We start from the raw sequence: 26,230 nt of genomic DNA on the forward strand, positions 1-26,230 counted from the left end.
CAGTCGGGCTGCTCCAAATTTCGAGCAGGATATGTCCTGCTGTGCCCTACCTTATTTTACATTTGTTTCGATGGCTTGCGCAATATGTGTAATTTCTGATCCTATAATTTTACTAGGAGTGAGAGTGAATATTTATTTACTTTTACCATGAGTAATAATTTCTATGATATCTATGGTAACAACCAAAAGTGGCATATTTTCATTCTCTCCGAGGTACAGTGGGAAAACTTAAATAGAGATTCAGAGAACTAGTTTGTTACTGTGGAGTAATGCTACAGATACTCAAATTGCCTTTATTTTGCTAAAAAGGGCTAATCGGGACATTTATGACTTTTGAGCTTGAGTGATTTTTTTCTCATCTAGTTATACAGTTTCATATCAACTTTTTCTTAGTTCCTGTTTTTTTGCAACTTTTCTTAATGCAAATATAACATTTTAAAGTGCAAATAATATAGTCTTATTTAATAATTAATATATTTTATATTACTAGCTGTGCCCACAACTTTGTCCGCGCTAAATTTAACAAAATAGTTATTGTTTAGTTCACAGGGCTATAAAATAGTAATAATAATAAAACTAAAATAAAAGTAGCCTAAGTTACTCCTTATTGCATCCGCTATCTGCCAGTGAAAGGCCGGTTAAAATCGGTCTAGCCGTTTCAGAGATTAGCCGGAATAAACAGACAGACAAAAATTATAAAAAATTGTATTTTCGTATATGTACCGTGTATACACCCATATGCATTTAGTAAAAAGCGGTTATTTTAATATTACAAACAGACACTCCAATTTAATTTATTTGTATGAAAATAAAATATGTGGAGCTTTATAAACTAGAAAATCAAAGTTCTAATAACTGTAGCTTTAGCTATAAATAATATATTTTCATGTAAAACATGAAGCATTAAAGTGGCTTGTTTACAAAAATTCGAACTGTTTCTGAAATTTATAGCAAGCGACTAGCATCATAATATTTAAAGGCGTGCAATAAATTTTATGTTCTCTCAAACTCCGCAGTAACAGCTTGGTTTGCTATCGCTTAGCAAATTATTACGTCTTCCTCATTCGATTTATCACTGTATAATAATATTTTGAGAGTTATTTTTTTTAAATAAAACTAGGTCGGCAAACAACGTACGTCTCACCTGATGGTAAGTGATTACCGTAACTTATGGACGCCTGCAACACCTGAAGCCTCGCAAGCGCCTTGCTGACTTTACTCCCAATCCCCCTAGTTCTAGTCACCTCACTCACCACAGGAACACAACACTGCTTGAGAACAATGTTATTTACCTGTGATCTTCTGCTTCTTCTACTAAATATACTAAATTTAATATTAAGATTATTGTTTGTTACCAATAAAATTTATTTAATTTTTATAATTTTTATTTATTTTACGATAACGAACAAAAAAAACAATATACCAGTCTGATGCAGTCATTCTCAAGTAATGCGCGTACATTATAGCCATGAATTCCTCAGTCCCGTAAATCTCGTCTCTTGACTTGCGACAGTTCTCCAAGTGATTAAATCAGAACATTGCAAAAGTGCGCTGGTAATAAATCTCCCAGCGGAGTGGAACCGGAAACGGGAATCGGTTTATCGGAACTTTCTTAAGTTTGACGTATTTATTCCAGTTGCATTTCCAATGGAAATCACGTGGCTGACTCTATCTTGAGACTCGTTTTAATTTTTAATATTGATTACTAGAGATCCGCCCTGTTTCATTGCAATACTGGTAAAGAAATAAACCACATGTTTTTCGTGTTTATAGAACCGGGGAATTATTAAACTGAGCGCCATTATTTTATTTATATTTGCACACCGTTAAGATGTACAAAGTTCCGTGAGCTAGTCTTTATATTTTTTTTTATGTCACTAGGGCGGCAAGCAAGCGTACGGCTCACCTGATGATAAGCGATTACCGTAGCTTATAGACGCCTGCAACACCAGAAGCATCACAAGCGCGTTGCCGACCCGATCTCCAATCCCCCCAGGAGCTCTGGTCACCTTACTCACCACAGGAACAGAACACTGCTTGAAAACAGTATTATTTTGCTGTGATCTTCTGTAAGGTCGAGGTACTACTGTAGTGTAGTAACATTTAGTTTATAAGACATGTATTTTCATTATATGTAGGCAGAATAAATCAGAGCGTTGTCCGGAACACTTGTGCGCCTTTTACTGTATCTCCCCGTACCTCACACCTCATGGCGACCCTGCCATGCCGTGGCGGTTGCGAGTGTCGGGTGACCGGCGCAAAACGCAAACGCGACGGATTCCAGTGTGCCTCGGTGCAACTTTTAAAGAATTTATAATTTATAATTTATAACGAGCAGTGAATAAAGTGAGACCTTCATTAAAACTATATCTAATTAATAAATAATATGGGGAAAAATTACTCGAAAAACGAAGATAAGGAAATATTAATAACGCAGAATGCCGCTGCAGGGAGTAACACTGGAGGAATTACAGAAATCGAAAGTAACATAAAAACGAGTAATATTTTAATCACCGTGGCCCTAATAATTTTTATTTGTACTATGGTTTACTTGGCATGGAAAAGCTGGAGAAATAAAGAAAGAAAATGGATAGAAAAAAGAATGCAGTCTGAATTTTTTACGAGAATTCGGCAGAGGTTTTCTGGCAGATTCAACCCTACAAACGCTGACGGAGGAGATACGGTATAGTGAAAAGTGAATAGTGAAAGTAAAAAGTTAAAAAGTAATAATAATATAAATGAAAAGTGAAAATATGTGAAGTGAAAACCTTTCCTTCCCCTCTATTGTTAATTTCTGTGTATAGATTTCATACCATATTTACGTAAAATATGTAAGAACTATGTGTAATATTGACTGTAAGTTTAAAACTATATGGAAAAAGAATTAGAAATTATTTTAAATAAGTTAAGTGAAATTCAAATTGATTTAAGGAAATTAGGTCCCACTAGAAGATTACAATATACAGGTAATGTGAATAAAAAAAATTGTAAAAGCTGAAAAACTATTTCGTGAATATAAAGATATTATTAATATTTTTAACGAACAAAAATGTAAAGTTGAATTAAAAGATTATGTTTATGGAATATTAGAACGCATTGAATTAGTATATAATAAAATTTTAAGTTACAAAATTAATTGTGTGGATAGTATAATGGAAAAATCGGAAATAACAAAAATGGATAGGTTCGACTTAAAAACTGCTACTTCTTTAATTCCCGTAATGGATAATACGGAAGAAACTACTGAAAAAATTATTGACGGAATTGAAATGTATGATGAATATCTTGTAGATTTCACACAGAAAAAATTATTAATTTCATTTGTATTAAAAACCAGGTTAACTAAATGTGCTAAATTAAAATTAAAAAGCGAATATAGTGATGTAAAGAGCTTAATCCATGATATTAGAAATTCTTTATTAACAAAAAAATCAGCAAATGCGATACTTAGCCAATTAAATAACTTATCTCAAAATAATATGTCAATTCATGAGTATGGAGATAAATTATCTGAGTTATTTGTAGGCCTCACTATAGCACAGAGCAACGGAAACCCGAAGGCTTGTGAGATATTGAGACCTATTAATGAAAAATTAGCGATTAAAAGATTTGCAGATGGATTACGTAATAGGCGACTCAGCACAATTATATCAGCTCGAGACTACTCCGAGTTGAAGGATGCAGTCCGTGCTGCTGAAGACGAGGAGTTGGGACAACCTTCATCGTCTAACAATATATTCAACGCGCAAAGAAGAGGTAATCGAATCCCCTACTATAGGTCTTCCCAAAGAGGCAGAGGCGGACGAACCAATAAAACTAATTTTTACTCACATCGTGGACGGAACAACAATCTCAATAATACCCCTCGTACAGGTATGTATGTTAAAAATAATTATAATAATTCAGGATATTATTCTAACAAAAACCACTCGACCCCGACTCGAGGTCCCCGTCGAATTTACAATAGTAGCGGTAACCGTAGTAAGCAAAATATTTGTTCGGTACAACTTGAAGAAGAAAAAACTACTGAACCGAAACAGTTTTTTCGGGACTAAAAATTATATTTTAAATTACGAAAACAATGTAAAATACATATTCTTAAATATCTATAGAAAAAAATGTTCGTGGTTACTAGATACCGGTGCATCTTTATCGGCTATTCGTAGTAGTATATTATCGAAACATACACCGATACATAAAGACCCTATAGTCATTAACGGTATAGGTGGCAAGACATATTCAGAGGGTTATGTTTATTTAACTTTACAGGCGTTAGATGGAACTAATTATGAACACAAATTTTATTTGTTTGAGGAATTACCTTGTAAATCAGATGGAATAATTGGGTTAGATTTTCTAAACAATTTTTATTCGATTATCGATTTAGAGAAAAATATATTAATGTTAACAAATGAAAAACAAAGCCAGATACCATTATATACTTCACCTAAATTATGTACAGACTATATAACGATACCAGCACGATGCGAAACTATTCATTATATAAAGTTAAATTCAGATGTGAAAGAAGATAGTGTGATTGTACAGGAAGAATTACAAGAAAATTTATTTTTAGCTAGTTTAATAGTAAAACCAAAAAATAACATAATACCTATTAGATTAATGAACACTAGTGACAAAGAAATTATTATTCCAATTTTTCAACCTCAGCTATTACCATTAAAAGAGTATAATGTTTGTTCTTTTGATAAGTGTACTTCGAACTCTACACGTGCAAAAACATTGTTGCAATCTTTGAAACTTGATCACTTAGGTACAAGTGAACGTAACAGTATAGAGAGTATTTGTTCAAAGTATGCTGACATATTTTATTTACCCGGTGATAAGCTTACGACTACTAACTTGTGTGAACAATCAATTAATTTGAAACGAAATGTAAATCCAGTTTATATAAAACCATATAGATTACCACATAGTTTAAAACCTGAAGTAGATAAACAAATTAAACAAATGTTAGCTGATGACATAATAGAACCATCACAAAGTGAATGGTCCAGTCCGATATTGTTAGTACCCAAAAAATCAGATGACAAAAATAATAAAAAGTGGAGATTAGTTATAGACTATCGAAAGTTAAATGAAGTAATACAGGATGATAAATTTCCATTACCAAACATAACAGAGATATTGGATTCGTTATCAGGCGCAATTTATTTCTCTCATTTAGACCTAAGTCAATCATATTATCAATGTTCATTAAAACCCGAATCTAGACCAATCACATCATTTACAACTAGTACAGGTCAGTTTCAAATGAAACGTCTACCTATGGGGCTAAAGATCAGTCCCAGCGCTTTCTCTAGAGTCATGTCAGTAGCTATGTCAGGTCTTAACTATATAAATTGTTTTATTTATTTAGACGATTGTGTTTGCTTCGGAAGAAATTTAGAATCACATAATAAAAACTTAATAGAAATTTTCGAACGCTTACGTAAAGTCAATCTCAAACTAAATCCGAGTAAATGTCAATTCTTAAAAACAGAACTATTATATTTAGGCCATACGATATCCTCTAAAGGAATTCAACCAGACCAAGACAAAATTAAGACTATTCAAAATTACCCAATACCGACGAACGTCGATGAGTTGAGACGTTTTGTGGCAATGTGTAATTACTATAGAAAGTTTATTAAAAATTTTGCTGAATTAACTAATTGTTTAAATAAACTTTGTAGGAGGAATGTCAAATATGAGTGGACTGAACAATGTGAGATATCATTTAATATTTTGAAAAATGCTTTAATAAATCCACCCATTCTACAATACCCTGATTTTTCAAAAGAATTTATATTACAAACTGATGCTTCAGGGACAGCAATAGGTGCAGTACTTTGTAATAATAACATGAGAGCTGTAGCATATGCTAGTAGACCTTTGAATAAAGCTGAATTAAATTACCCAACTATACAGAAAGAACTACTTGCCATAGTTTGGAGTGTAAAATATTTTCGACCATATTTATTTGGACGTACTTTTACTATTATGACGGATCATAAACCCCTTATATACCTATTTGGACTAAAAGACCCTTCAAGTAGACTTTTAAAATTTCGGTTAGCACTAGAAGAGTATGATTTTAAAGTAGTATACGTGAAAGGTAAAGAAAATGTAATAGCGGACGCTTTATCGCGAATAAGTATGACTTCCCAAGATTTGAAAGCTATGAATGAAAGGTTATTAGCAGTAACAACAAGAGCACAGGCTAAGAAAGTAAAAGAGGCAGAAAGAAAGAATGAAAGTGGAGATGATAGAATGATAAGCGATATTCCAAGTATTGACCCGAACAATTGGCCTGATCAACCAAGTGTTGTGGAAATACTTAGAATACCGAGTGGATCAGTTGAGTTAAGTTTAATACAAGGGAAAGAACTAAGAAAAATGAAAGAGAAAAAATATATGGATGTCGAATCTGAATGTTTCGCATTTAATAAAAATAAAAATATATTATATGTTAACCTTGATTTTAAAGCACATTATACGCGAGACGTTTTTGTGGAAAAATTGAGGAAAATATGTGAAAAGTTAGAAATTAGAGAAATATGCATTATAAAGAAAGAAGATAACGCGTTATTTATAAGGAGTCTTATAGAAGAAATAAAAAGTAAAAATAAATATAACGGTCCAAGGATTTGTATTTTGAAAGGTATAAAAAGAATAGATAGTGACGAGAAAAAACAATTTATTATGAACGACTATCATCTGCTACCCACAAGCGGACATGCTGGGATTCGCAGAATGGTAAATAACATAAAACGTAAATTCTACTGGCCAGGAATAGAAAATGATGTTAAGAGTTACGTTAGAAAGTGTGAAAAATGTCAAAAAAGTAAACATTCTAGGCATATTAAGGAACCCCTAGTTATTACAACCACAGCTAGTTCTGCTTTGGAAAAAGTTTTTCTAGACATAATAGGTCCATTAGATAGAGATTTAGAAGATAATAAATATATATTAACAATACAATGTGAATTAAGTAAATTTGTAGAGGCATATCCTCTTAGAAATAAGGAAAAGGTAAGTATAGCTAAGAATTTTGTGAATAATTTCATTTTAAGGTTCGGAATCCCAAAGGTCATCACTACGGATCGTGGAACTGAATTTATATCGGATACAATGGAACAGGTTTGTAAGTTACTAAATATAGAAAAACTAAGTTCTACTGCATACCATCATCAAACTATTGGTTCTCTTGAAAATGCACATAAACATTTAGGTTCATTTTTGCGCATACAATGTGATAACCATCCAGAGACATGGAGCCAATGGCTACCATTTTGGTGTTTTACATATAATAATACAATTCACTCAAGTACAAGATATGCACCATACGAGTTAGTTTTTGGAAAATCATGTGAAATACCTAGTAGAATTTCTTCTGACATTGAACCTTTATACAATCCAGACAATTACAGTTTAGAATTAAAGTACAGGTTACAGACAGCTAATAGGGATGCGAGAGAAAATTTGTTAAAGTCTAAAGAGAAAAGAAAACAGAAATATGATAAAAAGGTAAATAAAATAAAATACAAACCAAATGATATGTTATTAGTAAAAAATGAAACAGGAGGAAAATTAGATACCTTGTATAATGGCCCGTATTTAGTTATTGAAGAGCAGGAACCGAATGTAAAAATTTTGAGAAATAATAAAATTGAAATTATTCATAAAAATAGAACAAAACTTTTTGTAAAAGATAAATAATTAATGTTTATTTCTAAATCATTTCAAATTATTGTATACTATATTTAGATACATACTAATTGTTTTATTACTATTACTTTTACGTATTAAAACTTTTCATATTTACATTATATACTTATACAAAAAAAAAAAAACTTAATTATGTAATTAATTTTTATTTTTTTATTTTGCCCCGGTGGTGTAGTGTAGTAACATTTAGTTTATAAGACATGTATTTTCATTATATGTAGGCAGAATAAATCAGAGCGTTGTCCGGAACACTTGTGCGCCTTTTACTGTATCTCCCCGTACCTCACACCTCACTACCCTAGTCGGACTGCTCCAGATTTTGAGCAGGAAATGCCTACCTCAGTTGCTGCATATTTAAACGTGGATTGTTTATTGAAAGTATAATATCTATGTTTTTAAAAATAATATAAAAGCAGTCAATTGATGAAAAAGAGTATTTCATTATATTTGATGGATACAAACTGTAATGGTAATAGGCTGATAATGATATAAAAAATAGTATCAAAAACAAAACGCTCATCTGCCAAAATTAGTTGACAAACGAATTAACCAAACTTATACGCCTCCTCTGAAAGAATACTCTCCTGATATCGAGTTTTGAATATAAAACTAACAACCATATACAGGAAAATTTACTTTGGAAGTCGGCCAGGTAGTTCGGGTAGCTGGCGGTCGTTGCCAATAACGTAACCATTTGACTGGCATCGGATGTTCATTACGGCGGTAAATAACAGGGATAATGCAATCAAGTGCGCAATATTTTTAGTGATACAAATAAAAATTGTACAAATCCACGCCTTTCTATTTGTGGTAACTATTATTTTCCTACGATAATTCGTCGCGTATAACGTCATATTTTTTTATATACGAGTATATTCTCTTCAATAAATAGGCTGATTTACAACAAAAAACGAGAAAGTGCAATGTGTGAATACTGGTAAAATACATTGAACAAGTAATACTGCTTAGCTAAGAGATATGAATCTGCTGTCCAAAGATACGTTAGCGTATTGTGAAATCACTTAGCCCTTTTACAATTACTAGTTACTCTAGAACTTACTTTTACAATTACTAGTTACTTTACAATCGAACAAATTTAGTGATTAAAAACTTAATGATGCCAGCCCGAACTCAACTCTACTATTATCTACTAGTTCTATGATTTCACATAAAAATACCTTCTGAAAGCACAATAATCCCTACTAATATTATCAATGTGAATGTAAGTTTGTTTGTTACGATTTCACGCGAAAACTACTTAGTTAATCATCATGAAACGTTGTACACATATTTTTGAAGGGATAAGAAATAACATAGGATAACTTTTTATTTAAAAAGAATCAATGCGAGCGAAACCGAGGGTAAAAGCTAGTACTTAATATTATAAAGCTGAAACTGTTTATTTAAACATGTTAATATCAGAATATACTGCTTTAAATTAAAATAAATATTTTTGGTTCGACATTCCATTTCCCTGAGAAGGCTATAATGGTATATTTTAGTAACTTTTTTTACAACTAAAGCACTAAGCTAGTATTATTATAAGAGTAGTGTAAGACAATGTATCGTTTCAAAGCCACAAGACTGTAATTTAAAACGAAACGAAAATATATTACATGCACATTTCATAGGTCGTATATCTCAAACTCATAATGTTCTAAGTTAACCACCAGTGGGGTCTGAATAGTTGGCACAGAGCTCGCTCCGCGGGCGGCCGGGATTAATACATGGTTATATTTCATACATATTACTTACCTTTACGCTCATATGTCTTTCCATCCCATCACAAATTATTTGTTTGAATAAATAAATAAAATGAGTAAGTTCCAATACAAATACATAATATTTACACAAAAAATTACAGTCATATGACTCATAGCTATTCAATAAACACAATTAATTAATCTTTGCGAAAAAAAAAAAACAAAGAAAGGAGAAAAGAAAAAAGTTAAGATACAAAACTATTAAAACTAAACTAAACTAAGTCTAACTAAGTCGACAGTTGCTTATAAATTTTTCTCTTGTACGAAGATAAGGTAAGTGTTAACTTGTTTTCCAGCTCATGATTGTTGACTAACATATGTATATATACGAGTAATATACAATCATCATTAGCCTTAGTCCGTCTATTGCAGACGATTTAGACGGTGTCAGACAGACACCGTGTCGCCTAGGACACTCTTCAGGAAAACGCAGAGTCGTCTAAGCTCTGCGCCACCCTCTCGACCTCACTGGCTAGGCCCAGAGGAACGACGAGTCGATACGTGAGCCAGTTTGGCTGCAGGAGTCTTTCGCATTTTAGAATTATGCCGGCCAGCCATCTACTCGGCGGATACCACACGGCATAATACAATATACTTATACATAATAACTACAAGCAGAGAAAAAAGGGTGTAATATTTTATGCACTTTTACTATTTTTATGGTGTGATTATTTAGTTGGAAGCTGACAATAATGTTAAAATAATAACTAGATGTTAACATAATTCTAGCCATATTTTTGATTAATTACTACTACATAACAACTTAGAAGCAAAAAAAATAATTGGAATATTCTTTGGTTATTTGCATTAATTTATCGACTTTACAGTGTACGGTTTTTTTTTGTTTTTTTTTCTTTTTGGTATCGCAGGGGAACCCATTCACGGGTGATATCCAGGATGCCCGGGTAGGCATTCCTAGACCGTATGTCGACTTCAGTACTTGGGGGTGCAATACCGACCAAAACCCCTGCGGGAGCCTTCAGCCGCATTAATTGGAGGGTCCCGGCTTCTGGTGTTCCAGGCGTCTATAATCTTACCATCAAGTGAGCCGTACGCGTGTTTTGCCGGACTAATTGTATAAAAAAAAATTACAGAAAATAACTTGCGAATTGAAAATTACCTTTTACATAATATTACAACTTAGAAAAGATTAATTTAAAAACAAAACTTTTAAAGCAATTGCTCGTAGCGATGACTAGGCATTACACGAAAACGATTCAGCTGATATCTTGGCGGCGGAAACGTTGAGAAGGAATCACGTACCATTTGACTCAGCAACGATATTACACGTAATTCTAGATGTGGTTCGTGAAATACTGTAGATTATTGGTAACACGAGATATTTGTCACGTGTTCAGCCATCTTTGATTTAGAATTTCCATTTGTCAACGATTTGACTAATCGTATCTAATTCTGTAGTTTGACATCATACTTGTATATAAAAGAATCGATAACAAATAAGTCATATAATATTACAACATACTCAAATATTTCTAGCGTTTGAAAACTTTTAAAAAAGGAATATCTAAAACTGCCAATCGCTTAAATACTCTTTTCTACTCATTAACATAATTTTTCGTAACTTCACAATGCGAAGTTACAATATTTATACAGTAGTATATATGCATGTTTGAAATTCGTATTTTTAAATAATGAAATCAAAATATTAAAAATGACAAATCTCAAATGAAATTACCATAAGAGATGTATATAAAAATTTCTTAATAAATAAAAACAAATATTATAAGGTCATTTCCAGTAATTACTTATCGAAATCCCGTCCATTAGACGGAAAGGCCGCAGTTGTATATAAAAAATTACTGCCATTACATACCGCTACTACAAATCTCGGAACGATTTTTTATCTTTCTTTTATCTTTCAGGCCAATCGGTATTTTCTTGAAAAGAAAAATTCTTAGACATTAGTAGAATTTAACTTAAAATATAAAAGGAATGAATTGGATATAAAATAATAATTTTAAATTTATGTTATTATTCGTATTTGCTTTGTTATAAGTTGTGTATCTTTATTTATTATTTTTTTATAAGGAATGATTTCTGTTTTAACATACAAAAGTCGCTTCCGCCTGTAATATCCCACTACTGGGCTTAAGCCTCTTTCCCCATGTAGGAGGAGATCATGTCAGAGCTTAATCCACCACGCTGCTCCAATGCGGGTTGGCGGATATATTCCCTACTATGAATAACGATCGCTATAAGGTTTACATGATAACAACCGGGACCGACGGCATAACGTGCATTCCGAGGCACGGTGGGGAGACCCACAAGGACTGCACAAACACCCAGACCACGGCAAACACCTGTATGGCTAATACAAATGTTTGTCATGTGCGGTGATCGAACCCGCAATCGCCAGCGCAACAGGCACAATCCATAGCTGTGACATGTGTGTGAAACTAAACATAAAATAATTTTCATCTATTAAACAGATGAGTAAAGGTCGCCTCAAGTTTAGATCTCCTACTATAATATTAAGATTTTCTCGAAATAATTTTGAATCATAAATGCTTACTGTATTTTGTAATAATATAACTATACATAAGTATGCTGTATATTGGTACTCAAATCATCTGCCCTCCCCATTCCCATCAGCCCTTGTCTACTGAGAGGTCTTCTGGGAGCTCGAATCGCACTGTACTCTCAATTTGAAGATTACAAAATCTTTTATGAATCAAACGCTTCTTATTTATATAAAAGCATTAGTTGTTTCACTAAAATGTTCATTGTTCGTTATTTTCGATTCTTCTTTTTATTGAAGATTGATTGAATAATAAAAACATGTCAAATAATAAATCGTAATGAATGCCCGAAAAACGTATATACGTGTTAAATTAGTAAACACCAGAACATTACCGTCATTTCGCTCATCATCCGATCATCAACAAATTGATAATTTAATTCTCTTTTCTATAGATCGTAGCATGATATAATATAGCCTAAAACAAGCCTAATATTTTTTTATCTTTAATATACTATAAAATAATTAAAAATATATTATGTAATCAACATAAATCAAAAAAATATAAAAAAATTATAATGGGTTTATGTTAATGTTGAGTTATTGACAAGTATTTGCATAGTCCGTAGAGATGTTTGCTGTGTTCTGGACGTTTTTTGTCTCCGGACTCTGGGATAGGAGTAATATCTACTGAATGCTGTTGAGAGTAAGGCTCTCGTATATAATATATTCACGCTTCAGCCTGTAATATCCCACTACTGGGCATAGGCCTCTTTCGCCATGTAGGAGAAGGATCAGAGCTTAATCCCCCACGCTGTTCCAATGCGGGTTGGCGGATATATTCTACTATGAGTAACGATCGCTATCAGGTGTACATGATAACAACCGGGACCGACAGCTTAACGTGCTCTCCGAGGCACAGTGGGGAGACCCATTTATATATTTTATATAATGTGTATTTCAAGATTATTCTAAAACTATAAGATCCTGATAGTGTTAATAAAAAGCCTAATAATACACAATTATTGTCGTATTAAACATCCATTGTACTTGCTCAAGACCAACAAATATTATTGTTCCGATCCGTCAAAAGAAAAATAGCTTATAGAAAACAACAAAACGTAGCCCCGCATAATGAAATATTCATGTTCCATCAAACTCGTGTTTCACAATCAGAGCATCTTGGGATAATACGGGTATTCATACAAGTCATTGTTGTATGTAACGTGCGCATTATATTAATAGATACTAGGCACACAGATTTGCTCGCGTTTGCGTAAAAGACTAAATAAAAAGCTATTATTTTCATCTAATAATAGCAGGAAAAGACGTGAAATCTGCCCTCTATAAACTCTACACACGCAGTCTTGCTCCCGTTTGCGTCTGCTCCACATCTTTACTTTGTAAAGTAGTTTTTTTCTTCATCTAAGGATAGCTTGTAAGCTTATATTGAGTATAATATTAAATTTTATATTTTATAGCTAATTGATATAAGGAATTTAACTTAGTAAATACAAAATTAGCATTAATTTTTTTTCTTCTATTATATGTTTATTAGGTCAGAGAAACATAAGAAAAACATAAGAAACGTAAAAGATACAAAATTCTATAATAAAGAAAAGCATTAACTAAACACTAATACAAATATATTGATATTTACACATTAATAAGTGAGTAGCGGTCGGCCAGTGGTTCAAAATTCGAAGTGGAGAAATTTTATACGCGTACATCCGCGCAACTCTCGTAAAAAGTGTAACCTATAAAGTTTTGGCTTCACGTATTAATATATAGATAACGTATAATTAATTGTCTTAGTCGCCGCAGAGCTGTTGGTTCAGGATATTGATAGGACGAAATTAATAGGACAAGGATTTATGTCTCAAACTGTATCGAGTCTTGACTACGTTTGCAGGATATTAATGTATGTGTATCTTCACCTGGTATGGGAGAGTAGTAGATTTAATGGATATTTCTTAACTGAAGAAGTTAACTGTTAAACAATAATTTATATCCAAGTGTCCATTATATAAGGATGTCATCCTTTGTCCTATAGATAAAAAAAATATAAAAATATAAAATATTTATTTATTTATTTATGTAAATAAATAAATATAGATTAACAAACACGACGCGGAAATATAAAGTTAATGAGGCCTACAAGTACCTTGATTGAGCGCGTTATATCCCTTCACGTTTTATCATGTCGCATTAATAACTTCTTAAATTTAAAAGGAAATTGGAATTTTTTTGACTGATTATGAAAATAAATTTAATTCAATAATAACTAACTTAATTTGTCATTTCGTCTAAAAAAATACATATTTTAAGAAATCTTGATCATTCCGTTTGTAACGTAAATGCTCACAACATTCGACGCAGAGCTTGAGATGAATAGTGAAATTTAAAAGTTAAATTTACATATTGTACGCTTCTTGAAACATTGTTTTCGAAAATTGAAAAATTTATCATTCTATCTGTTTCTTAGAAATTTATCTTTAAATACTTTTTGTATGTCTAAAACGAATTCCCTCTTGCATTCCATTCCTTTAGCAGATAAATTTTCCTATTGACAAAAGAAACCTTTCAAACGCCTATGTCGCGTGAAAAATTACTGAACAAGAATTTTTTTTTCTGTAGTTCAAGAAAAGTTTCTCTGAAGAATGAAGCTGTTGGTATAAATTTTTCTTTATTTGAAAACGAGTGTTATTTTAATATTTATTATAGTGTAAATTAAATATCGACATATATAATAAAAAAAATATCGATAAGTTTTGACAAATGTCTACTGCCAATCCAATATAAAATTTTCGTCTCACCAACCGTTCACTTGACACCAGATTTTTAACCGAAATCAAAAAACGAGGAGGTTACTCAATTCGACCGTATATATATTTTTTTATGTACTTTCGGGGATAACTCCGTCGTTTATGAACCGATTTTGATAATTTCTTTTTTGTTGGAAAGGAGATATCCCTAGTGTTACCATGATAAGGAAACCAGCATCTGATGATGGAATCCTAGAGAAATTGAGGGAAACTATCGAAAATAACGCATTACTTTTTACTGGGTGTACCGATTTTGATGATTATTAATTTAATCGAAAGCCGATGTTTATCATGTGGTCACATTTAAATTTCATCGAGACCTTATTACAACTTTTGGATTAATCTTTGATAATGCGTATTTACTTGACTATTTTTTCGTCTACCTACGTTGTATTACTTGTCAATATAGTTGAATTCGATTTTTCTTCGTTTGCCTGCAAACACAATTATCATCTGACCAGATTATAATTCATAATTATCTTTGTCAATTTTAATATTTTTATTGAGATTCGAAGATTCTTACCATTTGTTCATTAATCTCATAAAACATCAGCTCTAAATCACAGTTAAACAAGCAACCTATAATAATTCCAATGAAATTTCTCACTTTATCGAAGAAAATTCTTAAACCGTAATCTGCCATGCAGCTCCAAAGCGGATTACTGGATGTAGACGTCTTAGAATTTGTCCTTTCTCTCGAAATACGCTCTTTCCTCAGGAGATTTTCATTTGCCAAACACGTGCTGAATTTTAAACACTAGCACTTAATAATAGCTAGATGTGGTATAAATACGGATTTTTATTAAAAATTAAAGAAAATCGTCTAATATTCTGCGCAATTTTCTTAAATTTTTATTACATTAGAACTTTCTAAAAATTTTAGATAAATGTTAAAATATCAGCCAAATTCAATCCAGCCGTTCTCTATTTTCGCGCCTAGCTACAGATTAAACAATTTTTTAAATATCGATTATAGGTTATTGCAATGTATGTCTTCACGTGTCACTTTGAAGTAAATGAATATTTTTGGTAAACAACTATTTGTTTGCAATTGCAATTTGCAAAATTTTGATGAAACACATTCTTTTCTTCCTATCACTTGCGTCTAAATTGGCTTCCGGCTATCGTAGAACATTGAGTATTCTGTGCATGTTATATTCAATTCTGAAAGATTCCAACTATCAAGATTACCTATTAACGGTAACTTTGTTCAGAGCCGGACTATTGAGCTTCACTGAAAACCATTTGCTGACCATTATTTTATAAATTTCCGGTTAAAAAATCTTATACGTTACTTTTAGGACTATTCCACAAAAGAAATATTGTATTCACTGATACCGTTGTTCTTTTTTACATTATTCTAAGTTTGACAGATAGAAAATAATACGTTATAAACCCATTTTGTAATTAGGTTTTGTTTGTTTTACTATTGGTTTAAAAGCAAGGTTTTGTGTTTGCTCGCAAACGAAAAAACCAACTTCAATACATCGACAAGTAATACAACGTAAGGTGACGAAAAAAATTAAGAAACGCACTAGTCGTCATTACAATTTTCGAGGGTTCCCCTCCATTTCTCTGGGATTCCATTATCAGATCTTGTTTCCTTATCATGGCACCACTCTTATGATATCTGCTTTCCAACAAAACAAAATAATTATCAAAATTGGTGCGTAAACGATGAAGTTATCCCCGAACATACATTATATATATATATATATATATATATATATATATATATATATATATATATATATATATATATACGATCGAATTGAGTAACCTCCTCCTTTTGTACTATGTATATAAATGGTGTAAATTTAAATTAGATAGGTTAGAGTTTTTTTTTTTTTGTAACGGAATTATGCCTATAAACGGCCCCTTTCTGAAGTCAGATAAATTATGGTAATTTTTTTTTTAATTCATGTCATGTTTTTCACTTCATTATTTTTTATTTATTTATTGTGATATAAAATGAACTAAAATATTGAGTATTTTTTGTAAATAACAGTAAATAAATAAAAATAAAATATATTTAATTAAAAAACATAACATGAAACAACGCTGTATGGTCTTAGACCTTTGCCTTTACAGTTATTTAAACAAAAACAACGAATTTATGCCTACATTGCTTTGGAGCGAAACGATACGTGGCGCGCCATTTTTTTTTAAAGCATCTATATCTCAGTCATTAAACATCAGTTGTATAGTTTGTTAAAAAGCCGTGTGAAAACAATAACTTAACGTCTGAAATGTTTAATATCAAGTGCGAAATGTGAATATAACATGTGAAAGCTACGGAACTAAGCATGGTTACCGCAAGTTGTATCGTTTGTTGATCTTGGAGTCGAGATCGTTTTTACGTACTTCTGTTCGAAAATAACTTATACAGTTGTGAAACGGCACATGGATTGCACTGCCCGCAGCGCCGGAGCTAAGGTGAAGTCAGACGCGGAGCTCAAAGGTATTATAATAGCTTTAAATTCTTCCTCTAATCTCAAAACTTTAACCATGGATATCTCAGTATCTATCCATATGTGGCAGTGTTACCTTGTATAGCTTTCCCTACACCCTCCGCCCTCCACCCCCAAAAACCCCATAATTCGGTTTTTCTTAGTCTAAAGCTTAGCCCTAAAAATAATGTACAGAAAAATTACACATAAAGTTGATGGCAAAGGTGGACTTATATCTAGAAGAGTTCTCTTCCAGTCAACCAATGGTCGTGAGAGAGAGTGTCATATAGCGGGGAACACAGTGCAAGAAATAACAACGTAATAGCTAAATAACTGTAATATATATAGTATTTTTATATGTATATATGTATTATTTGTATGAAAATAGTTCTAACAGTCGGATGTTACCTGTAACACAAGCATTAAGTTGCTTATCATAGGAACAGACGACCGTGTGTGTGTGTATGTTATAGAAGATATAAGAAATTTATTATTGTATAGACTCATATCCGGATATACCGAAAGGTTCTGTCAGAAAGACCCCCAACCGACAGCTTTGACTTCTTCATACATTACAGCCTATACAGTTCAATGCTGGACATAGGCATCCACAAGTTTACGCTAAAAATAACGTGAACTCATGTTTTCATGATGAATGTCATGATTTGACTTATTTACCTTCTAAACACGGATATATCATTTAGTTTATCCTTCAGCTACAATATAAATAAGTATATTAGAAATTTCACCCTCATTACAAAATGACATTAAATCGTTAAAGTTTTGAACTATGCACGTAAATAGCAGCAATATTTCACTTTGTTTTACAACAAAATTTATAGTTTTGCAACAAATTGTACATACTACGAATATTAGTTTAGATTTTTAGCTAACTTGGTTGTTTCAGCGAATACAAACAACGTTTGCAGACGTTATTTATTTGATCAGAAATATCAAAATATACATACATAGCAAATATTGATTGCAGATTTAAAGTAACGGTAGTTTTGTGTTCAAATTCATTTGAAATCTCATTAATCAGCTATTTATGAACATATTTCATATCGCTACATTATTAATACAAGCTTAAAATGTTTTAGGATTTACCCATTAAAAAATTTATTTACTGATCTTTTACTCGGCTAAGTCATAATTATATTACTGTAAAAGAATTACTTCAAAACCATAAATTTTATACTGATAAAACCAGTACAAATTTTATTAATTATAGTTCGATATTTCTTGGTAAATTTAAATCAGAAAAAACACAGCGGTAAACGCGTTTAAAACTTAAATATGCATAATTATTGTAATGTGTTATCGCTATTTAATTACTTTAGTTTGAACAATAAAAATATTCGGCCGTAACTGACACGTCTCAAGTGTGTATACCATACACACTACTACGTACTAGATACCTCTCGCAGCGCATACCTTGCAATTATCCTGTCTAGACATGTCTATTAGATTTTTTTTACAAAATAATTCCTTTGATCATAGTAATAACTTGTAGAGCTTTCGCAGACAGACCTTCTCACCTATTAAATGGGATTGGAGATCACTGCAACTCACTACTCCACTGCAGATTAACACATAAACTTATTTTATTGATCTTATTTTTTGCCATAGTTTTTAAAACAATTTTGTACAAAACCGCTCACTAATTCAGTAGAATAAAATAATAGATAGATAATTAAGGGGGTGTAGTACAGAATATTGAGGTTGATCACAGGAGAAAACACGTCATTTAAAATTTTGAGCAGCCTTACTATGGCAATTCCTCGGCCTTATAAAAGATTAATTTATTTTATTTTATACTTTATTTTAGACCAAAAATATATTACAAACAAAGCATAAAGATAATTACAGACAGTGAAGTACAATGGGCGGACCTATGGCTAATTAGCCATTTCTTCCAGACAACCCATGACGAAGATCACGGCTAGATATTGTTTGCTTTCAATTAGTGTCGTGAAGTAAAAGCAAAACGCGCAACGTAGGATTGGCTATTCGCTAGTGATCGTACTAATATAAGAGGTGCCCCTCAGTTACGATAACCACTTACAATCAAGCGGAACGTACCTCATGTCTATATTTCAGCGTTCTTAACTGATTTCCAAGAATTGTCATTAAAATCTCTCGCCTTTTTAATTAATTTTTACGAATTTCATTGAATGTTTTTTAACTAATTTCATTACAGTTGCAGCTACGATTTCCTGGAAATCATCGAATTTGGCCTTGAGAATGCCACGGAGCCAGATACTGAAGAATGGGTCACACATGAACACGGCTTTGGTTCTGAGAATGAGGTAACTAGCTCGCTTGATGACATAATTTGCCGTCTATTTGTCGAATACTTAATTGTATGACTGATTAAAAGTTATCCCAGGAAAATCTAGTGGTGATAAAAAATTGCCAAGTCCTATTAACATGATATAAGCAGCATGATTGTTTGTTTCGTATATTTTGAATTGATAATGAAACTAAATTCGAGACTCACTACAACCCTTATTTTAATTCATCTGTAAATAATCAAGGTGAGCCTTTAGAGAGAAAAAGACCTTTGATTTTATCTAAAATTTATCCTTTAAAATACTCTAGACCAAATATTTTTGTAATATTGAACAGTTATTTAATATTGAAATCGCCATTTTACTTGAGCGTTCAAAACTTATTTATGATTAAATTTCAGAAATAAATACCAAATAACTATTGTTCTTTTTGAAGTTATTAAAAAATTTCCTTTCACTTAAAATATGCAAAAATTATTTTTCAGCGACTAATGAGTACGTAATTTTAAAAATACCTAATATATAAAATTCTCGTGTCGCGGTGTTTGTAGTTAAACTCTTCCGAAACGGCTTGACCGATTGTCATGAAATTTTGTATGCATATTGGATAGGTCTGAGAATCGAACAACATCTATTTTTCATCCCCCTAAATGTTAAGGGTAGTCCAACCCTATTTTTTTTTTTTAGATAAACTATTTAATTTTTATTTTATGATGATTTGGCGTTAAAAAATACATACAACTCTAAATTTTCATCTATCTACCACCAACCCCTATTTTTAAATAGCGTTTAGCGGTAAGACAACGTTTGCCAAGTCGGCTAGTATAAATATAATATTATTTCATCAATAGATATGGGAAGAATTAGAAACCCTGCTTCCTGAATCGGACGCAGTGAGTGCAGGCTGGTCGCGAGACACGCACGCTACGCGAGCGCGTCGGCTCTGCGGCGACTGGAGCGGCAAGTTGAAACTCTTGCGGTACCAGTCACGCGGACATTCGCTGCGGTTGCGTTTCCGATCTGACCATTCGCGACACTACGCTGGATATCGTGTGAAACTTACTCTAACTGATAGTAAGTAGTTCTTCTATCTAATAGTCTTTCTGTCATTTGTGCCATGCTCTTTACACTTCGCTAAGTAAACCAAAAATGACCACTATGGTACTAATTGTGGACACTAATTGTGAATGTGTTTCCGCACTGATCACTCATGACACTACGCAGGTTATCGTGTAAAACTTACTCTAAATGACAGTAAGTAATTCTTCTATCTAATAGTCTTTCTGCCATTTGTGTTTCTCTTTACACTTTTTCAAAAATTCGTCTTTTCATCTGTTACTGTGCTAAGTAAACCAAAAATGATCACTATGGTACTAATTGTGGACACTAATTGTAAACACGTTTTCGCACTGATCACTCATGACACTACGCAGGTTATCGTGTAAAACTTACTCTAACTGACAGTAAGTAATGTTTCTTAGTAATACGCACTCGTCTCTTCCTACATAGGCATTTATGCATTACACTACTTCGAACTTAAGCTCTTGTGGTAAGAATTACGAAGTAACTCGTTTGGAGCGCATTTTCGCTATGATTATTCACGATAGTACCCTAGACACACTGAAACTTATGCTTACTAGAAGTACACGTCTTTCTAACATTATTTCTCCCTATTTGTACCACGTTTATTATAAATTGAGATAAGTAGCTCAAGCATCTTGAAACATTATCCTTGAGACTACAGTAAACTTTCCATTTATATATTCCATGTACGTACATATACTTTATTTTTATTTTTCATTTTCTTACATTATTTATTTGTATAAATATATTGTATGTGTTTAGATAAAACTGTACACCTAAATCGTCTACATATATACCATTTCCTCAGCCCAAAGATTGCCTGGAAGAGATCGCTCATTAGCGATAAGGCCGCCTTTTGTACTTATCTCCTGTTTTTATTTTTGTAATTTTGCTCACTCTTGGAGTACAATAAATATTTCTTATTATTATTATTATTATTATTATCATTTGGTAATTTTTGTCAGCCTTTGGCTAGTTTGTCTGCATTTACGGGTCAAAACCAAGTAAATGCAGCATGTGGTGTGTTGTGTGGAATTTCATGTTCATCAATTTGCAAGAACTTTCTTACGATTCGACATGTATTTAAAATGGCGGCTTTTTGTAAGGTGATGTAAAGAGTTTCGTTTAATTCTAGTAGTTTGAGACTATGTAACAGATGGTTTGGGATAACACCTGTTGTGAAAAGAGCTATTGGGATTGTGTATACTTTATTTTGGTTCTAAATTCTAGCCACTTCATCCTTCAGTTCAGTTGTTGATTTTTTCAGAAATTGTTTTTTGTAGGTTATGAGTGTTGGGAACAGCAATATCTATCAGATAGGTTATTTTATTTTATTTATCTTGGATCGTTATATCCGGTCTATTGTAGTGGATGTTGATTTTTTCAGAAATTGTTTTTTGTAGGTTATGAGTGTTGGGAACAGCAATATCTATCAGATAGGTTATTTTATTTTATTTATCTTGGATCGTTATATCCGGTCTATTGTAGTGGATGGTTCTGTTTGTTAGTATATTATTGTTATTATTATTAAACTCACGACTGACAATACGTTCGTCTTCTATCTGACATTCTAAGCGTCTATTTATGCATTGCTTAGTATACCCAAACCAAATTTTAGCGTTACCAATATTTTTTCAACATTTTCACCCATTTCTTTGCTTAAATCTTTTTCAATAAACTTAAATGTAATATTGTTTGATGGCTGGGAGCTGCAGCAAAAATGAAAACTAGATATTAATATATAATAAACATAATAATTGATTTACTCACTTCTTTTTTTTCAAATAAAGAAATCGTCTATTTTTCGTCCTCTGTCCCTCTAAAGCTCATGTGGTCAAGGCCGTTTCAACTCGGACATCGGACGTTCGTATTGTTACTGATCATTATCAGATTTCCGTGATAACGATCGAACTGACATATTAATGTGCTTCCCTGGGGTCGACAGATAAATATTATTTATTTGAAATAAATGATTTTATAGTTATTATAATATTATTATAAATATGATAACATGACGTACAAATTATCTAATATATAAAATTCTCGTGTCGTGGCGTTTGTAGTTAAACTCCTCCGAAACGGCTTGACCGATTCTCATGAAATTTTGTGTGTATTAGGTAGGTCTGAGGATCGAACAATTTCATCCCTCTAAATTTTAAGCGTTGTCCACCCCAATTTTTTTTTATTTTGTTTTTATTTTTATATAAATTATTTATTATTTATATTTTTATGATACAACATTAAAAATACATACAACCCTAAATTTTCAATTCTCTACGATCAACCCCTATTTTTAAATGGCGTTGAGCGGCAAGACAACGTTTGCCAAGTCAGCTAGCGATACTATAAATTTGAATTCGAAAAATTCATTTTATTTTTTGAAATTATACTTCTCTTGGCGCGTTAGGGAAAAATGATGAAAGGAAATTTTTACGATTCGCGCGCAATCCGTCACAAAAAACCGACACCCTGAAGTTAGCAAATAAACGAAGAAGTTAGCTGAAGTTAGCTAACCAATGAAGTATAACTTCTTACGTGCGTACATAAGTACGCACACACTTTTTTTTAACATTAAGTAACCCTTGTAAAATACTAACTATACATAGAAATTGCACTGAATAAATAAAAAAGAATCGCTGATGTACGCGAATGACTACACAAAATGAGATTATAAATTTTTGTTTTCATGAACAATATATATATATATATAAGTTTACATACAAAAAAAGTAATAGTAATTCACATTTCCGAGCAGTTTAACTTTGATGTTCTTAATTATCTCGACAATGAAAAAAGATCCCTAAAATATATTCCTCCAATCTCCAATTTAGCAATTGCACAAAAATGACGATAAAAACTCAATAATCATATTACGAACGATTAAAAGTCATCAGGAACGTACCAAATAACAATTTCATCCGATTAATAAGATAAGCGGATTCACTGAGATCGCTTTCAATTCGTAATCTTTTATCATTCGCGAGAAATGGCGGGAAAAATTACATTATAAACGTTTTAATTGAAATAAAAACGTGATATTAATTGCTACGAAAATCTTTAAAAATATTATTTAACAGATAAACATTTTTGAATATCATATCAAAAATTGACCGCTCCAGCGGGGTTCGAACCCGCGTCTCCGACCGACCGTGTCGGCGCTCTAGCCAATTAAACTATGGAACGATGTACCCGCTGAATCGAAATTTTCGATATGATAAAATTTATATTCGGTTTAAGCGAATAATGTTATCCCTAATGTATGGGTAACACAAAAATAAAATCGTAGATATTAACAGATAAATAGTGTAATTTAAAAGATGAAGCTTAGTTATTCAGTTTTAGATTACATTCATGCCATAAATGTATTTTATGCTAGAAAATGATAGTGGACTATTTGACGATTCCGTAGAATTTTGATTCTTAATCGGTGATAGCTAAAGTAGCAAATAATTACTTGATTAAAGTCTTTTGAGTGGTTTTTAAGTCCACTAAAGAAATTATTCATTTGATCAATTGACGACTCCTTCTAAATATACTAGATAATTGCAATTCTTATTATTTTCTTTTGAGTTTTCTTCACTTTAGATAAAGAAAATAAATTGGAAACACTTACCCATCGAAACTAGAATAATTTATCTACTCAATGTAATGGTCATTAATTATAATTTCAAATCTTCATTTTGAATTTAAATTAACTAGATCGAAAGTTCTAAGTAACGTCTGAGAGACTATAGAATTACTTTAAAAAGAAAAGTAGCTTTAAAGAGGTTTTTGTAATAAAAGCATATTATCTGTGCTGAAATAAAATTCTTATTTGAATAGCCCTTGTCTGTATTAAAATTAATATCTATACTACTATTTTTTTTTATATCATATCAAAAATCGACTGTTCCAGCGGGGATCGAACCTGCATCTCCAATTGACCGTATCGGTGTTCTAGCGAATTAAGCTATGGGACGATGTACCCGCTAGATCAAAATTTTTGATATGGTGGTTTTATTACGGTTCGAAGCGGCCGTGGTGCCGTCTATAGTGAGTTCTTTAGAGAAACCCAAAACAAAACGTTTAGAATTCCGTAATGTGTGGGTAACACAAAAATAAAATCTATACTACTATTAGAAAACTGAAGAATTCGTTTATTTGAAACGCTATATATATGGAAAAATGTTTTTTTTGTGTTGGATATCCCATTTATCGAAGAAACCTATAGACTAAAAAAATTTAATACTTTTTTTCCTCAAAAAAAACGCGGGTTCAGGTGGAACCGTATATACATATTTTTTTTTTTATGTATGTTCGGGGATAACTCCGTCGTTTATGAACCGATTTCGACAATTCTTTTTTTTTAGAACCAGGATCTGATGATGGGATCCCAGATAAATCGAGGGAAACTCTCGAAAATCCGCATAACTTTTTACTGGGTGTACCGATTTTTGACCCCGCATTGGAGCAGCATGGTGGATTAAGCTCTGATCCTTCTCCTACATGGGGAAAGAGGCCTATGCCCAGTAGTGGGATATTAGAGGCTGAAGCGAAACCAGTGCTAGATAAAGGTCCTTCCCCTTTCATTGTCATGGATAAGAGTTAGAACTTCATGTACTACTGGGTCGGAATTTAAGGGTTAAATGTTTAAACATCTTCTTGTGCACGGAATCTCTTTAATTGAATGGTCAAAAACTACATATATGCAGATTAACAGTGTAAGATTATAAATAATATTTTAAATAATAAAAATAATTGCATACCTTTTTCCATGTTGTCACGCTAAGATCAGCAGTAGTATTGAAATCGCCACGGTGGACTTTTCCCGTCTTGAAATATGACTAGAATTATGTATCTATATCTAGCGAACCCAGTAGACGTTGTCTTAGGCACTGTCAAACGAGTAAAGTTGATATTATAAATGTTTAAATTATCTGAGCATTTTTTATAATTTCTTATTTCATAAGAATCTTCTACTGACAATCAGTAACCTTTAAAAAAATGACGATTCTTTCGTTCCGCTTTCGTGTTTTAAGCAAATAATAAAAAATAAAATGAATTTTTATTTATCAAGTTATACAGAACAGCACATATCAATGTCAATAATCGTACGAAGAATAATGTTTTTCGATTCCAACTTCGCCCACGGTTCCGCCAGAACGGAGTTCCGTATGAAACTTCGCGGTGGAACGGAAGTCGCTCCGTCCGCTGACGAACAAAAACCATCTCTACTCAGTCAACAATAGAATTGCGATTCACTTGTCTGGACCCTACCAACTAACTTTGTTCACGTACAACTTTTCCACTAACTACCTTATATCGAAAAACAGCTCAAATCCGCTAGTTTCAACGTCCCTAATTGCTCAATTCGAAATGATCGTTAATACTTTGAAATAGAGTTTAATATAACATAATAAAACTAGTCTTTCTGATGAGTTAGTCGTGCGATGCTTTTAATTAACTGCGGCATTTATTTTTATTTTTCATAATTTTCAATGACGCAATGAGGCTTCTTGTTGTACCCAATTAGCTCTATGTACGTTTTATTCATAACGAGAGGAATATGTTGATTGAAAAAAAATATGTTTTCTTTTGATTATAAACGTTGGAATGGGAAAAAAATTCA

General features: G+C 32.2%; 1 protein-coding gene across 1 annotated transcript in view; it reads left to right on the forward strand.

The window, feature by feature from the left end:
• Positions 1-26,230, forward strand: part of LOC123659436 — a 212,892-nt gene that overhangs the window by 148,694 nt on the left and 37,968 nt on the right. Inside the window, exons 10-11 of the mRNA XM_045594650.1 lie at positions 19,449-19,557; positions 20,391-20,613. Coding sequence (XP_045450606.1) covers positions 19,449-19,557; positions 20,391-20,613 — 332 coding nt within the window. The remainder of the gene's footprint in view (positions 1-19,448; positions 19,558-20,390; positions 20,614-26,230) is intronic.

Source organism: Melitaea cinxia, chromosome 14 (assembly GCF_905220565.1).
Source record: "Melitaea cinxia chromosome 14, ilMelCinx1.1, whole genome shotgun sequence".
NCBI lineage: Eukaryota > Metazoa > Arthropoda > Insecta > Lepidoptera > Nymphalidae > Melitaea > Melitaea cinxia.